This window comes from Theropithecus gelada, chromosome 4 (assembly GCF_003255815.1).
Source record: "Theropithecus gelada isolate Dixy chromosome 4, Tgel_1.0, whole genome shotgun sequence".
Taxonomy (NCBI): Eukaryota; Metazoa; Chordata; class Mammalia; order Primates; family Cercopithecidae; genus Theropithecus; species Theropithecus gelada.
The window spans coordinates 79297195-79315127 of record NC_037671.1 but is presented as its reverse complement, the minus strand read 5'-3'; the positions used below and the strand labels follow the sequence as shown (position 1 = coordinate 79315127).

Below are 17933 nucleotides of genomic sequence, written 5' to 3'. Positions count from 1 at the left end.
GGCAGTAGGAAAAATTCTGCCCCACCACACACTAGGGAGGTGAGTACATTCATTACGACACCTTGTTCAGGCAAGAGGGAAGAATGAGGGAAAACAGTCTTCTAAAAGTTCTGTCAACATATAACCATCCTGGTCATAAAGAACTGAACCAAATACAATAAAGTTGAAAAGCCACCATTTCTATAGTGAATACTGTACTTTAATTCAGATTTAATTAACAAGTTCACAAGCTATTACTCTCAAACAAAAACTTTTTGCTAAAGGAAAAAAAAAGAACACATACAACCCAAAGACAATTTGATTTTACTTTATTGAATACTATCACACACACAATATTTACAGATGTAATTAAACAGAATTTATAAGATTACCAAGTGGAATATTTTTCAAAGTTAATCTGAAACTCTTAATGAAAATCATCAATACATATGTGTTACAATACAATAATAGAATGTAGAACTTTTCAGCCAGTATCATGATGGTTCATTTAATAAAAACTCTCTTTTCAAAAAGAGGTAAGTCTGAGGAAATATAAAAAAAAAATTCAGAAAAAATATTTCCATATCTAGTTATAATCTTCCAGCTTTTCTGTAAAAGAAATTATAGACATTCTCAATTGCATACATGACTATTTTCTTTAATACCATATTTAACTTTTAGCATATTGGAGTTGTTTTTCTGTTATCATATTTTCAGCATAGGTTTAAATGTTTTTCTTATGTTTCAAAAGGAATACATAATCTAAATTTAAAACCACATCTGAATATTACTTTAAAAATAGCAACGAGGCACGTGGCCACCATTATTACCTTGGCTTTTTATTATGGCTGGTCCACGGAAGGGAACCACATGGACAACAAAAGTGAGGGAGTCCTCTAACCAGTTCTAAGTGTGATTCATTGTAGATGCCAGTTGCTTTCACAGACATCGAGAAGACATCAGAAATACAGCATCTACACCTGTATATCTGACAGAATACTAGGCATCTGTGGGCCAATGGTCCTAACTTCCATCTATAACAATATTCTTAGACTAGAACCACAGAAAATGTAGGGATTATGGTAGCACAGTGACATATGAGGGAGAGTTAACTTCTCTATCCGCACAAATGTAAAGGCATTTCACTCTGATTTTCTGTGAGCTAGATTTACTACCCATACACAAAAGTCAAGAATTCTAGCATTTCTGATCTTTAAAAAGTAGAGAATGTGCCATTACACAGAGTTTATTTTGCTTTGGAAAAAAAACATGGTTCTTCAAAAGATATTACTATCATTTTTGGAAAAACTAGATATTAAAATGTAAAGGATCTAATCGTATCTACTCATTTGAAACATTTCAAAATCAGTGTGTCAGTGATAGTAACTTCTGTATGAAAACTCTGAAAAACTAACTTAATAATTTGTAATGTATTCATTTTGTTAGAATAACACCACTGAAGGGGCTGATAAGCATGACTTAGAAAATCATAATTAATAAATATCATTTATTATCCACTATGTAAAAAATATTCACTTGCTAAAAAAGGATCTGGAAATGGTAGTGGTGCTGGGTTTTGGGGTTGGTTTGTTTTTTTCAAGTAAAATTTTCCCTTATATACAATAAACAGATCTTTTGCTTAAGAAATCCATTTTTCAGATAATATACAGGCACATTTCAGAATGTCATGAATTGTCATGTAAATAACTAGAATGTAAATTAATGGTGCTTGAGGGGCCATTTTTAAATACAGAAAGTATGCCTATTCATGAACAGTTTAAGTAGTTGAAAAAATATACACAAAAATTAAGGTTGAAGTTGAAACAATGGTATAAAGTACACTTGCAATCTAAACCATGGTAGAGAGCATCTTCATCTAGTGATTGAGTATTCAATGTTAACATATGCATGCATCTATTTTTTAGAAATCACATATACAGGCCAGGCACGGTGGCTCATGCCTGTAATTCCAGCACTTTGGGAGGCCAAGGCAGGCAGATCATAAGATCAAGAGATCAAGACCATCCTGGCTAACATGGTGAAACCCCATCTCTACTAAAAATATAAAAAATTAGCTTGGCATATCGGTGATGCACACCTGTAGTCCTAGCTACTCAGGAGACAGAGGCAGGACAATCGCTTGAACCCGGGAGGTGGAGGTTGCAGTGAGCCAAGACTGCGCCACTGCACTCCAGCCTGGTGACAGAGCAAGTCCGTCTCAAAAAAAAAAAAGAAAAAAAGAAATCACATATACATATGCTAGATATGTTTCTATTAAATGTAAATATAGCCAAGTGCAGTGGCTCACGCCTGTAATCCCAGCACTTCGGGAGGCTGAAGCGGGTGGATCACTTGAGGTCAGGAGTTTGAAATGAGCCGAGCCAACATAGTGAAACTCTACCTCCAATAAAAACACAAAAATTAGCTGGGCATGGTGGCAGGTGTCTGTAATCCCAGCTACTCAGGAGGCTGAAGCAGGAGAATCGCTTGAACTCGGGGGTAGGGGGGAGGTTGCAGTGACCTGAGATCGCACTACTGCAGTCTAGCCTGGGCGACAGAGTGAGACTCCATCTCAGAACAACAACAACAAAAATGTAAATATACTACTATAAATTTGAATTTTTTTCTAAAGCACATAGTTTCTTCTGAAAGTTGCCTTATACCAAAATACAAAACACTGATGATTGCTGTGTCTTGGTTAATAGTATGTTAATGTCAGGGGCACATAATAGCTTTCTCAAAATGTATACTTACCTATATGGTCAGTAGTTGATCATTTTTCGAAGGGCATCATAACACTTCCATTTGTCTGGGATGTAGAATGGTTCAAAAATGTGAGGAAATGGTGTGTCATAACCACACACTCTTGATATAGGAGCCTCTAGGTTCAAGAAACATTCCTCCTGCAGACAGAATCAGGATGGTTACTTCAAGAATTTTTTTTATTCACAGAAATGAAATAGTGCAACTTGAAATATTTCACTCACTCAAAATACAATTGCATCTAAGGACATTAAAAATATTTAAGTATACTGTAATATGAAAAAAGCAGGTAACAGCATGTTAGCATGATCCCAGTTTTACTATCTGTTTTCATGTATGCACATGCATTATACCTGTATATATATCTATTGTCTAAGCCAAACTGCCGATAATATCAAACATGCTGTTCTATGAATATAAATGGAAAGAATTATAAAAATTCAACAAATGTTCACAGTAGTTAACTCTGCAACATGAAACTGGCAATAATATATACTTTCTCATTTCCTGTTTTTCTGATATTTTATACAATGAACATGTATTACTTTCATAATAAATGTTCATAATTCCTCCATGTCCCAGCCAGACTGAACTTCTATCAGTTACTTGACTGTGTTCTCATCTCTCTCATAGTCTGGCTTCTGTAGATGCTGCTGGGTCTCTGGCCACTCACACCCCAAGGCCACAGCTCTTTGACTGACTGATGTGTGTACAAATCTCAGGTTATTACCTCAGGAATCACTCCTGCTGGGAAGCCTTCCTTGACAGCACCTCCCCAACCCTACAAGGCAGACGAGGGAGGGGCTTCTGCTCTGAGCTCCCAAAGCACTGAACTCAGCATAATCCATCGCAGTTGCCCAATTATCTGTCTTCCACGAGAGACTATGAGCCCCAGGAGGCTAGAGATCTGGTTTAAACATGTAAAACCTCAACCCCAGTAGAACACTGTAGAAAATTATTTTCAGGAGAAAAAAACGTTACTCAAGTAAAATATTCAAATTTGAATTTATTTTGAAATAGGGTCTCACTCTCTCGCCCAGGGTGAAGTGCAATGGTACAAACACGGGTCACTGCAACCTCGACCTTCCAGACTCAAGCAATCCTCCCACCTCAGACTACCAAGTAGCTGTGACCACTTGTGCACACCAACACGCCTAGCCTGCCCTCCCTCCCTCTCTCCCTCCCTCCCTCCCTTCCTTCCTTTCTCTTGCTCTCTCTTTCCTGTCCTTTCTCTCTTTCTTTCTCTCTCTTTCTCTCCCCTCCCTCCCTCCCTCCCTCTCTCTCATTCTTTCTTTCTTTCTAGAAACGGGGTCTTCAACTCCTGGGCTCAAGTGATGCCCAGCCTCACCATCCCAAAGTGCTGGGATTACAGGTGTGAGCCCCCAAGCCCAGACTGAAAATAAAATGTTTAAAGAGTTAAAAAATTTAAGAGATATGTGATTAAACTATTCTGAGGAAAATAATATTACTTTTAACATTCACAGCTATTACCTAAAATGAAACCTTGGTATTTACTCACATGTTTACACACTGTCTTCCTTTATAAAGGATTTAAAGAGGCCCATTTTTTTTTTACATATTATACTATGTTTACATTTTAATTTGAGCAACATTTTTACATGAAGGAATCATGATACTTCATGCTTTATCCCTACCCTCTGTGTGATTTCTTCCAGTGACAAGTGTATTGGGGCAGAAAGAAAATGCAAACAGCACAAATTAGCTCCAAAAAGAACCTATTGGACATTTACAGACCTCCCTTTGGCCCCAATAACTATCACGATTTACAATATCAAACATCAAATAAGTGTTGGTATTCCCTAGCAACTGGAAATCTCCACCAACAACTTTAGGACTTTTAATACACACGATTTAAAGAGCCACCTAAGAGATTCCACTACTAATAAGCTGAAAAGAGATGACAGACTGGGTGGATTGTTTCTTGTTTGCAACAAGTCATTTTAAAGGGCTTTAAATTGTCAATTTGGGATTAAGTCGGTTTTATTACTTTAGCTGACACAGGGCTGTTTTTCTATCTACCCTGAATACTGAACTCTTCATAAACAAGCTATCCATGGAAAATTAAGGGCAAAATATTTTACTAAACAAACGCCTTTGATTTTATACCTGTTATAAAACGGCTATTCTCTTGAACTAGTAACTTGGAAAGTTGGCCTACCACAAGAAGATCTGTTGGTATTTGTTAAAATCACTCCTTTCAGCATAATGACTAACATCATCAAACTGGGTTTTTATTTTTTCAAATAGCAATGCTCCTAACTCCTCAAGAATGCAAGCCTCACTCTTTCCAGGAATACATCTATATGTTTGCACGAGCATAGGAAAACATCTGCTGTGAAGACACACTTGAACTGTAAACAGTGGTTACCCTTTGAGGCTGCGAATGACAAGGACGTGAGAGACAACTCCACGTTGTGCTTTATAATATATTGTTTTGGTTTTTCGAAAACAGTATTAATTTTGTAATAAATGATGCTGAAATAAAGGAAAACAATAAAGTGAATAATGGTTTTCTTATATGAATAAAAGTTCCTGTTTGATGTTACATAAATTTGTGATTTTACACATACAGCTTCCTTAATTTGGAAACGATGACTGTAAATTATGTAGCATTAAGTTGTTCTTAAACACTATTATAAGTATGTAAAATGTAAAAATCATGGAAGATAATTCAAGGATATATAAGAGAAGACTATGAATAGGGTGTTCAGTTTTTTAAAGGATATACGCTGACTGACTGAAACAGCTTGAAATTCTCTTTACTAACAAAAGTACATTAAAGAGCCTTAAGTTATATTTTCCACGAACTTCAGTTTATACTTATTTTTAAGCAGTTGGAAGTAAGACTCTTAGGTCAATTAAGCAGCTGTATAGTTACTTCTCACTGAATTGGTTCACATATAAATAATTTATGTGTAGTATGTTTCTTTGCACTACCACCAAAACAGAACATCCTTGTTCCGCCTCAGTGTTTTCAGGCAGAAGCTGTATACATGTACATATGTATGTACACACACACACACACAGACACACACACAGACACACACACAGAAAAACAAATACTGAATCCCATTGGCAAGTTTGTAAATTAATGGAGACAAAGTTTCTCTCCATTATAAATACATGAAGCCATAACCATAGCAACCACGTGCCCTGAATTTTCATGACAACTCAGATTATTATCATATTCTTCTGTTCCATATCTTAAAAACCATATTTGATGACTTTTCATTCAGAAAAAGTAAGCCACATAAATTGGGAATTAAGTAATGGCATAGCCTACAGGGCTGCTGGGAGACTTACATGTATTATGCAGAATATGGGCTAGAAATGGGGAGTGTTCATTTATGGTCTTTCTCCCTACAGAGCTGTGTATGTAAGCTGGCTCAGGCCACGTGGAACAATGACAGATGTGGCTGTGAGGCTCCAAAGCAGATTATAGTGTAACATGTAACCAGAAGCAACAGACAGGCACCTAGAGAAACTTTTCTCTAGCTATTTGGGGTCTAAAGTTGCACCCAGGATCCAGTAAGAAGGACTGAAAATGAACCCCAAAACAACGATTTAGTTTCGTATATTCTGTTGTCATATGTGCTTTCACATTGCCAGGTGCTTAAAGTAGATATTTCTTCCAAAAGATGCATGTGAAATTTTAGAATATAATATTTGAATTTACTTCTGAATATGCCTTTTTGCAACAGGAGAATTTTCATTCTAAATTATGTTAATAATAAGAAACCAGGCATGGGCTAAATGAGTTACATTTTATCTCATTTAACCATTTTAACAAATCTATGAAGTCAGTATTATACTCCTTTTCACAGGTGAGGAAATAAAGATAAAGGACGTTGCCCAAGATCAAATTGCTACACACACGGCCAAGTAAGATTCAAACCTGACTACAAAGCCCATTTTCTTAGTCACTCTTCTGCAAATTTTAAGACACTACTATTGAGAATAGCAATGATAAGGGGAAAAAAATGAATTAGGAATACAAAAGAATGGTAGTGTGAAGGCAGGCTGGGATTATCAAGGTCTGACAACACAGCCTTGAGGGGCATATGAGTTAAGTTCAGTCTTAGAAGCTTCTTTCACATATAAAGAAAGGTAGAGGCTAAGGTATGTGAAGGAGCTGAAAACACAAACTTGATCATGAAGGTAATACACAGAGTAATGAACAGATGGTCCTGGGTACTGGGAACCTCCTAAGCCACACTAAATGATTGTAATAAGCATAACTCCAACTGTTTATATATTAGCCATCTGGATTGCTATGCACATTATAGCCAGAAAAGAAAGCAAACAATGTGAAATAACAATTCCAAATCATTACAATCATAGACACAGGCAAAATAAATTGTCTTCATTTGACTATTTTCTGTAACAAAATAAAACAAAACAAATTTATCTTTTTGTTTTGTTTTATTTTTAGAAAACAAAGTATCTTGTTAAAGTTAGGAAAGACAGAGAACCTTTAAATTTTCTAGCAGGTAAGAAAGGACAAGTACAAATTAAAAGAATAAGATCCATTATGGTTTTAAGTAAAATATATTTATGGGGCTTTTAAAAATTAAGAGTATGTCATTTATTCCCATGTTTTGATGAATGTAATATGTTACATATTACATGTACATAAATTCACATATATTAGAGTTTTCACAGGTTTCCTTGGGATCTCTCAATATCTAACCCTATTTCTCCATTCAAGTTTTAAGTATGTCCATCCCTAATTCTCCTTGTCACAGTGTCACTGGAGTTATATCACTGAAATTTCTGTCTCAGGCATTACACATCGTGGCTTAATTCACCCTCAACTTTTTTTTTTTTATGGCAAGGTTTCATAATATAATTGATACAGCATGGAATCTGGAATTCTATCTGAAGGGATCTTTGTTCTATTGTGATTTAACCTCCCCGAGATTTGTACTGTTTATTCAACATCAAAATAGAAGTATTACAATTCCCCATTATTGCATTTTCCTATTGTTTTATGACTCTATTGTTATCTTGCCTTTATGTCTACTCAGATTCTGCAGCAGCATATAAAAAGTACCTGGTTTCATGCCTGACATGTCGTTGTGCTCAATAATTGCTAGACTTTACAAGTTAAAGGTATCCCATATTTATAATAAACACAAGGTATTTTAAATGATAGACCAAATTACCACGAAAGACAAAATTCAGGTACACAGAACGGTCAAACCTGAAAAGCAGAATCCGTATAGCACAATGCCTAAACAGCTATCATTTATTAAACACTTACTAAGCCTAAAATGTGTAAGAAAATACCAAAAATATGTAAGGGCTGTATGAGGAAGAGGGGTGGAGGGCACTGCTAGAAAGCCTTAATGCACTCAGGCCTCTAGGAAAGGCAGTGTCCGGTGCTGCCCCCTGGTGGGGAGCAGGATGCCCAAACACTAATTGCTGGTTCTGGGGGGTTGGAAATCCCTCCGCGCACACAAAGCGCCTATTTTCCCACTATAGAAAAAGTGGCCTGTCAGTCAACTTCCGAAAAGTTACGAGTAAAAGAGGCCCATAGACAACTGGATGTAATGAACGTATACACACTTTAAAAAACAGAGTCAAGAATAAAGACCATCCAATATCATTTGGTGTGTTTTTAAAGCAGTCATTTGCTTTTTGTTTTTTAATGCAAGACAATTCCAGGCTCAGATTTCTTTCTAAGAACAATTTTGGAATAATTTTTACTCAGTTATTCTGACGGAAAGTTGGCTACAGCCCATTGTGCAAGACTACATACCATCTTGAGCTGGAAAACTGTGAAGAAAAGTTCAAAGTGAGATCGGAAAATTAGAGGTCTTTTATATATGTTCCCACTTCTTATATGGCTGGTATACACTGATACATTTCCTTTCTTTTCCTGCAAAACTATTAACTAATTTTTCTAAACATTTAACGGAAAGCCAGAAAAGCAGGACATTGTAATAAGAAACATATCATAAGTCAAAACAGGCATACGTTTCCTGTAGGATTATCTGATAAATCAGAATTTTATGTTCCTCCTTGGACCAATGAGAAACATCATTCCACAACTTAATTTCCAAGCAGTAACCCAGAAAATTAACATTTAATTTACTTTGCAAACAACAAGGTCCAGGTTATTTCATGTAATCATTATACTACCACAACACACTTAACTATGAAAATATACTTTATTTGGACAGGACTAAATTATAAATATAATGAATAAATATACAGATAATACAAATTATAAATATAATGAGTATTGAACAGGACATATAGCGATCATGCAGCTATAATTTCTTCTGTAGGAAAAAAACATTAAGAAATAGCATTAAATGATGTGTGAATGTGCTTACTTTTAAACCTAAATTGGAACACCATTTAGTCCTTAATTATTAAATTAATGAAACAGCAGATATTTTGCTTCTAAATGCAATTACCTTCTAGAGGTCATAATTAGTAGTATAAGAGTTAAACTCCAAGAATATGAGAAAAACAAAACCAGTATTCTAACATGATGTATAGTTGATACTTCTAAAGTCCGTGAACTCAGAGATTTATATTTGTCCTAGTTATGTAAGGCCAGACATCACTCAGCTTCCAAATATTATCACAGAATATTTACTTTAAATTTGTTTTAAATCTGCCATGAACATTTGCCCATAGTCAAAACATGAGTTTTAGCAAATGAGAAAAAAATGATTCTGGTCTCTTGAATCACACTTTCTCAGCAAATGAGTCACAGAAACCTGTGAAGGCAATATGCCAACAACTCCAAATTAATTTCATTACTGAATTAAATAAACACAACTTTACGAATGTAAAATATTATTTTTCATTTAAGCTAATGCTTTAAACAATACATAGCATATGTGAAAAATAAAGCTTAAAAATATATTAGTATGTACCAATTTTTCAAGAGCATGGATCTATGAAATTAATTATTTGGAAAGCAGAGTCTCTAACCTACCCCCGAACTAATAGGATGCTCCCCCAAATGTTAGAGGTATGCTTATTTTATTAAGACCATGCACATGAGATGCACAGAACAAACGCTCATTGATATAAGGTCTCTCACTCTTAAAACACAGCTGAACCAATATAACTGAGTAAGACAGTAGATGAATAATATAATTTCACCCAGATTTGTATAACACTTAAAACATTATTATCAAGCCTATTTCAACAATGCTTCTATGTAAAATCATAATCTTGACTAAATTAAAATCTGAGATCTCTATTACTTAACTTCACTGAACCATCTTCAATGTCTGCTGACTTAAAAAAAAAAAAAATCCATCTCTTCCTCTTTAATGCAAATTACTGGCAATTTGTTTTTTTTGTTTGTTTGTTTTGTTTTTTTTTTTTTTGCGCTAAGATTTCTTTCCACTAGTTAAAGAATGGAACGGAATCCTAAATTAGGATTTTTATTTAAATTCAGATTCCATTTTTAAAGTGGATGCTTATTTTTTGAAGTGAGAAAGAAATGTTATTTCTGATCTAAATGGGCTTCCCTGAATACAATCTAGCTACCTAAAACAAAGTTGGAGAATGGTATTAACACATGCATAGAAATAATTAGTGATTCAAATTCAATAGCTGTTCAGAATAAAATCATACATTAATATAAAATTGTCAGAATTTCAATATATTACCTGTAGAAACTGAAGTAAATTTTAAAATCAAAATTTAACATTAAACCAACAATTTATGTATTAATTTAGATTATTAAAACAATCATAAGAATATGAATTACTACAATTTTCTCAAAACCATAGCTTTATAAATTTTGCTATTTTAAAATCAGAAATAAGCAACAACAAGGAAGTGACAATTCATTTCTGTAATTTATAATCTTATATAAAATCACTTTTTAAAAAAGTACACTGTGCTTATTGTGGTCCAGAGAACATACTTAAATATTTTAAAATATTAACTCATTTAAATTTTTATAAAATCTAAATTAGCAATCATAAAGGTAAGAACTAGCACCTCATCTAAACCACTTTGTTTTTCCAGGTAAAATCTGTAAAAGCTTGGTTCTGCTTTCAATTTCTCCCCTGCATACAGTCTTGAACTATCACTCAGTTTCCTCACCATTTTCATCTGCAGAGCACTGCGAGAAACAATGGCAAAAAAAATTGTTCTTCACTAAATCTCTCTGCAACATATTCTGTTTATTTGCTGCAGTCGGCCTCTAAAGATGTTTGAGGCTTTAAAAGTTCAAAGACTAAAATTTAAATTCTTTATGAGATACACTATGTGCAAGTTTTGACATTTAAAATGTACTGGGCTACCATGCTTTTGTTAAAACACTTTACATTCAATAAAGAGGAAAAAAGGCAATGCTCTCAAATTTCCACAGACGTTGAAGCTTCTCAAATTTTATAGTTCAAATTCTTCCTATAGAAGAAAGCACTGACGGCAACGTTTGAAAGTGGAATTTCCTTAGAATGTGGAAGCATAATGATAAACATAAGCGACTTGCAGTACTGGGTCATCTCATGAACAATCGCTCTCTGTAAGGTAGGATTTCTGATTTGCTTGGCACCAATAAATGTAAAATACTCCTGAAAAGTGGCTTTTGATGATCATACAAAGCATTCAATTTTTCTTCTTGTTCACCCCCCCACCCACCAACAAAATTCTTCATCTAGCAGTCTAACACCACCAAATGGTATTCTGAAGACAGAAATCAATCCTGGTTAAAGCAACCAGACAATTCCTTTGTCTCAGGAAAGAGAAAATATATTCTTTTAGAATTTGAAAGATTGGAGCTACATTAAGATTTCTCCTAAAACTTGTCACTGTCCCAATTTTGCAACCTGTTTTTAAGTTTGAAGACTAATTAGAAAACGAAACTACTAGAATAGAGTGATTTCTCTCTCTCTGGCACCATCTTTCTAAAAAGTATGAGAAGCCAGATACTTTTTGAAAGGATTAAATTAGACAAAATAAAAAGTACATATATATATATATATATATATATATAGAGAGAGAGAGAGAGCGCGACATATGACTGAAATATTTGCTATTTTACAAATTGTAATCTTTTGATAAAACACTTTTATTTTACTGCTTTTTCCCTTCTCTTTAAATATGCTAAATTTCTTTTAGTGTATGTTTAAAAGAATGCAAAGGACTTGCTAAACACAAAAAAGACAAGAAAAAGGGGAAGGGAGAATCTATTTTTATCTACACAATGCCAAAAGAGATGTACCAATGTTTTTACTAAAATTAAACTTATTTCTTTTTTTTACAGTTAATCTTGGGTGCCATAGCAACACAGACTTTAAAGCTTGGTTTTGCTCAATGAATAAATCAGACCAAGTCATTTTTCAGCAGTTTAATTCCAGTCACCAGATCACTGCAATTTTACTAATAAAGCACAGCAGAAATAAATATTCTATACTATCATCAGTTATTAGGGAAATGTAATCAGAAATTTGTTAATTGAACCCCATTAGTAAATTTATCTTTGTACTCTCAAAGTTTAATAATTGAACAAATTAACAAAGCAAACAAGTTTCTGGCAGGAATATCTGACCTAAGAAAAAATTGCTTGAAATTGCTCTATTATTTATATGCAGATGATTTTTGCTAGCATGATGAGTTCAAACTATTCACTAAAACACATCTAGCAATTGTAATTATTGTTTATATCCAATGAAAATAAAATGCAGAATCCAAAATATACTTTTCTACTATATCTACCCTATGGTTCAGCTTTAAATTTGGTTAGTATTTTATACAAAGAAGCTTTTCAGATTGAAAAGCTTTTGCATGCACACATTTTCACGTTCAAATTTCAAGAATTGGGAGACATTTCAGAATTAGGGGAAAAATACATGTGCCTTCTTTTTTACTCCCATAATTGGGTAAATGGTGTGCTGATAAGATGAACCCAGTTTCATACCTATTTTCACAAAGTACATATTACCTGCTCAGTATAGACAAATTTCTAATAAATCTGTTAAAACCATTGATCCATTAATGAAGAGGTAGTTAGTGACTGGAATCTGGTTCTGGATACTTTCATAGTTAAGTATAAAATATAAAATTAAAGATGCTCAGAGATACTATTTATTAATAAATTTAGGTAAACTAAATGTATATAGTTCATATAAAAAGCTATCAGTGACATATTTTGTTTAGATGAACCAGGGCATTTACTTAATAATTTTTATCTACTTACTTGGGGCTGAACTACATGAATTCAATCATGTCCCTCAATTAGGAATGAGAGGCTACCAGAGGTAACAGTAGTTTGTGTATTTGTCATTCACCAAAGATAATGACTTATATAAGCACCCAGGGACACACTAACAATTCTGTGCATCATTGACACATCCCATCCTGGCAGAAATCCAGAGAAACAACATGGAAGCATATAGAAAAAAATGTATTTGCCCATATGTCTATTTTAAAAAAGGAATATGTACATGTGTACAGAAAACAGAAAAAAACAAAAACAAAAACAGATAGTTACCCAGACTAAATACTAACCACACAGATATTATTTAATTATAAATAAAAATAGCTATTTATATAGTCTCCTTTAATCCTTTCAACAACTTTATGTAGTAGTAAAGACAAGTAAGAAACTGAAGCTGGGAGAGGTTAAATGAGGTGACCATTATCACACAGGTGTACAACATTTGTTGGTATACGCACCAAGTCTCCTGGTTAATTTTAGGTGCATTGCAGAAGACTTTAAAGTTTTCGTAAGAGTCTTGCTTGGATACAAGGGGAATTCTGCACTTAGTGCTATTATTGTACCTATGAAAAAGAAACTAGCGGAATTATCTGCATGTTTATGTCAAGTCCAATAAGGATTTTAAGAATATGTATAAAAAGCTTAGCAGTTTAATTCCTTTTTGGGGGAACTAGGGGGTCAGTCATTGGGGAATACAGGGTCTCTTAAATCAGAATTACAGTAGGTTCCATACAAATTTGTACTTTTTTTTTTTTTTTCTTTTTAGTACTTGCTGGGAAGATGAGCAAATAACAGGAAGGATGGACACGGGTGGAACTTTCTGATTAATTCCTAGCCGTTTGCCTGCGTGCAGTGCATGAGCTGCCACTTGAGCTCTAAAACTGGTTTTGAATTCTGATTTGAACCTGATTCGGACTTGAGATTTGATGGTGAACCTATGGTAGGATGTAAGTTTGAAAGGTTTCTTTTTTACTGCAAGGGTAAAAAAAAATCATCAGAGTGCTTCATCAAGAAATTAAACTTGTTCCCTCTCATTTATTTCCTTATTTATGGCTAGACAAATTTAGGTAACTAAGTAATTTGATTAAAATGTGACAACTTTTTGACAGATTAGAAAATATTTTAAATAAACATAGTTTACAAGTTTTACCCTAGCCTTAACTTAAACTGGAATATAAAATTTAACCTCTCCTCTCAGTAAGTATTTTACAGCTATTCTCCACAGTTAATTCACTTTGTAGAACTCTAATACTAAAGAACAAAACTTCAGGAGTATTTAAAGAAACGTCTCTTGAGTCTAAAATTAAATTCCTTTTTTTTTGCAATTAAAGTAACACATACCAGAACAAGTCATTGCAATTAAATTAACCTTAACATGTAAATACAAGTGCAGTATAGGATCTCACTGTCTCAGACTGCACTCTCCAGCTTCAAGTAGTGGTTATTGGCGCAGCTCTCACAGCTGGCACTGGGGTGTTTATTAAACAGCTGTGGGCTCTCATGAGAGGTGTAAAGCTAGTTGTACACACATAAGCGCCATCAAGCAGACATGGGCACATGCAGATGGATCAGTCCCCATGCACAGGTCCCAGTTGTCTATGACAAGCATTTTAGTCATCCCTGCGAGCATCACTTTTAAAAACTCTTTAAAAAAGTATATATGCATATAATACATCTGGGTTTATGATGCATTAAATTTCATCATTTTTAATTCCTAGCCCCCCCAAATGAGCATGCTTACAATTGACATAACAAATCACCAACCCACAAGGATTTTCTTTAGGTTTCTTCAAATGCTAATTATGTAGCAAATCTAATTAAGCTCAAGTGAATCACTTCAGCAGTAGGTACTTCAGTTACTTCATAACTGCCAAAAGGGATGAGAAGTGTCTACTCTCCCTCCAAAGCAGTCATGCTGTGTGCCAAACTGATAACCGTTAAACACAGCTGCAGAGCAAATGTGCAGTTTTGGTCCTGTAAATACAGTGTTCACACATCAACCTGCGCTGTGAGCGATGTAGAATTCAGAACAACCGACTGCAGATTGGCTCATGTTACATGAGTATTATAGATGAGTGCTGTTTCACCCAGCACAGCTTGAGCAGATTTTGATGGGCCATGAGAGTTCCCTCCATCTAAGAATATATACTGAAACTCTAAAAACACCAAATATTGATAAATTTATTGGATCAACATCTGGTCGAAGTGCTTTGCTTTTAAGCTCCATAGCTCACATGAATAAAAGTATAAAGGTCATTTTGTGTGTTTGAGAACACATTTATGGAATGGTTAACACAAAAATCTATTATTTAATGTCATCCCTGAAGAAATATATGCTGTCTTTATCATAAATGTTTTTCCTTTAATTACAGTAGGTAAAAGTGAAAAACAAACCTATAAGCAAATCTAAGCTACAGAAATTAAACTCTCTTTATTTCAGAAACCCAATTTCCATGGAAGGAAATCCTTTTCAGAGGGGCTCTCAACTGGGTGGGTTGCCGGATACTTAAGGCCATGACTGCATTCCCTCCAGAGGCTGTTAGATCACTATGGCAACTAACTTTTCTCTATCAATAAGCAAGAGCTACAAACACTAATATTCTGAAAAAGCCATTGCCTTTTTGTGGCAGTAACAATATAACCTAGTTTCAAGATAGAAATATACCTCTTTTTGTGCAAAACGATTGTCTTCGCTGATAATTACTAGAATTCAGCTTTGCAAATAAATACAAAAATAATAAAATCAGCCAATGTACTTCAGTTTCAAAACCAGGTAAATTTTGTGACATAGTAATCTAAGGATGGTACAGCTAAAGTGCATGTGTGTGTAGGTCTGGGCAGAAAAAAAAAATTGGGTATTTCAGGATCAAATGGCATATCAGAAGGAAAGCCAGCAACAAGGAACAACACATACTTCCATGTAGCTCTTGGAGTTTCTTAAAAGAAGCACACATTTCAACAATTGTATTTCATAACCTGTAGTTGTTCTAGATACCTAATTCTTACTGTGTAGGGTAACAAATAAACTGACATTTTCCAAATTAAGTACATATCCTTCCTATTTAGGGAGGTATTTGCCAGCTTTGTCTTCACTGGCTCGAGTATTAACAGCTAAATCTCTTAAGTGGTGTCTCATTTTAGGTATGCAAAAACATCACCAAGTATGACATACACAGATTTACAAGCCCAAATGGATCAGAGGTACAATGCCTGACATGGAGCAGGCATCAGTAAATATTTGTGAATGCATAAATATACATTAAACAAACAATTCCAGTTTGTATTTCTATTCTGTTTCATCCTGGAGTGTTACTGAGCTTTGTCACTGATGAGGACAAATATAAATATATATATATATATATTTATATTTATATATATTTATATTATAAATTATGTATATATTTATATTTATATATAGTATATATATATCAGCAAGACAGGAAGTAGAGTGTGGATACTTTTACTTCTTAGCAATCCCTGAACCTTCAACTCATCCACTAGATGCCACACTGGTGCCATTTTGATCATGTCCCTTTCCTAGATAAAAGGTTTTACTGGTTCCCCAAAGTTTATTCTTTATCCCTATTTCCCCCACAAAGTCCAGTAAAGACATGCACATGCCTACCTTCATTCCAAAGCTTTTTTTTTTAAATATAAGATCACCTTGACACAAGCCTCTCTCTTCTCAAACCCTTGTTTTCCTACACCCTGCTATCTTCACACATTCCACTTTTCAAATTCAGCTCCTGCCCTTCTCCAGGAGCCTTTAGGATGTTGGTACTGGATCTTTTTAAAAATGCATTCATGTTTCAATCACTTATTAACATTTGAGTGTCCACTATGTCCCTACCCTCACAGAGTAGTCGGGGGAAGGTGTTTGAGGAGTGCTAAAAAGGAAGTAAGTAAGGGGTCTGTGATAGACTTAACAGGGAACTCTGAGTTGCATAGTATGCTCAGGAAAGGGCTTTCTAAGGTGGTGTCATTTGAGAAGGAGAAACCAGATCTGCAAAGAACCCAGGAGAAGCACTCCTGCCAGGTCATACAGCAAGTACAAAGCTAGGAATGCAGAAAGGAGTCTGGTGAGATCCAGTTATTGAGAGAAGGCCTATGAAACGGCAGCACCAGCACAGGGAGGAGGGGGAGACACCCAAAGAGGGACAATGGAGCAGTAGGAAGAAGGGGACAACCAGATGCAACCAGAGGGTCTGATGGCCAGTTGACCAGCCCTGGCAGGAAGACAGTAACAGATGGTCTTGATACTTTATATGGCTATATTTTATAGAATATACACTTTTACAAATGTAGCTAGGGAGCATCAGAAGACTCTCCAGGTAACCTCTCAGGGTTCATTTATAGGATACCTGGAAATATCATTAGATATGAGTAATATTTTTGCTGGTAATCTAAGTGAGACACAACACAGTGAGAGGTAAATCAAACACACTATCAGTATGAGCAGATCCCATGTTTTTGTAATTTCATGAAAATTATTTTATTCAGTAAAAAAGATTTTAAGGAGCAATACTAAAATGCCCATTTCTGAGAAACTTAGAAAAATTTAAATAGGGGATTTTAGAATTGAAAGTAGTTAGTCACTGTAGTTTGTAACTAATTGGAATCCTTTCTTGGCTACTATTCAAATATATTTTCTCTTCTAGTAATCTAATATATTTATTACCATATCTAGTGCCTTAAAGATATCAATTTCTCATTTACTCACACTACTGGTTTTCACTCCCTATTTCTTATCTCTTTCAGTATTTTTTAAATGATTATGTATTGTAAAGAAAAAGGCTTCAAATTGAGTAACCTAGCAACGTGCACAAAGATTGTAATTTTTATAAATGTTGTCTATTGTTCCTTGGGCAAGGAGTAGGAATCTACCGTGGAGAGAAACAGATTTTCATCTGCTTTATCTAGGGGCAGTAAAGGAAACCTTTCTCCCTCATTGACATTCTCTCTGTGTTTT

General features: G+C 34.6%; 1 protein-coding gene across 1 annotated transcript in view; it reads right to left on the bottom strand.

The window, feature by feature from the left end:
- Positions 1-291: 291 nt before the first annotated feature.
- The window catches only part of BCKDHB (branched chain keto acid dehydrogenase E1 subunit beta), a 265669-nt gene continuing 248027 nt past the window's right edge, over positions 292-17933 (bottom strand). The window contains exons 10-11 of the mRNA XM_025383681.1: positions 2734-2882; positions 292-588 (exon numbers count right to left, since the gene is read on the bottom strand). Of these exons, the coding sequence (XP_025239466.1) occupies positions 2742-2882 (141 nt within the window). The 3' untranslated portion in view covers positions 292-588; positions 2734-2741. The remainder of the gene's footprint in view (positions 589-2733; positions 2883-17933) is intronic.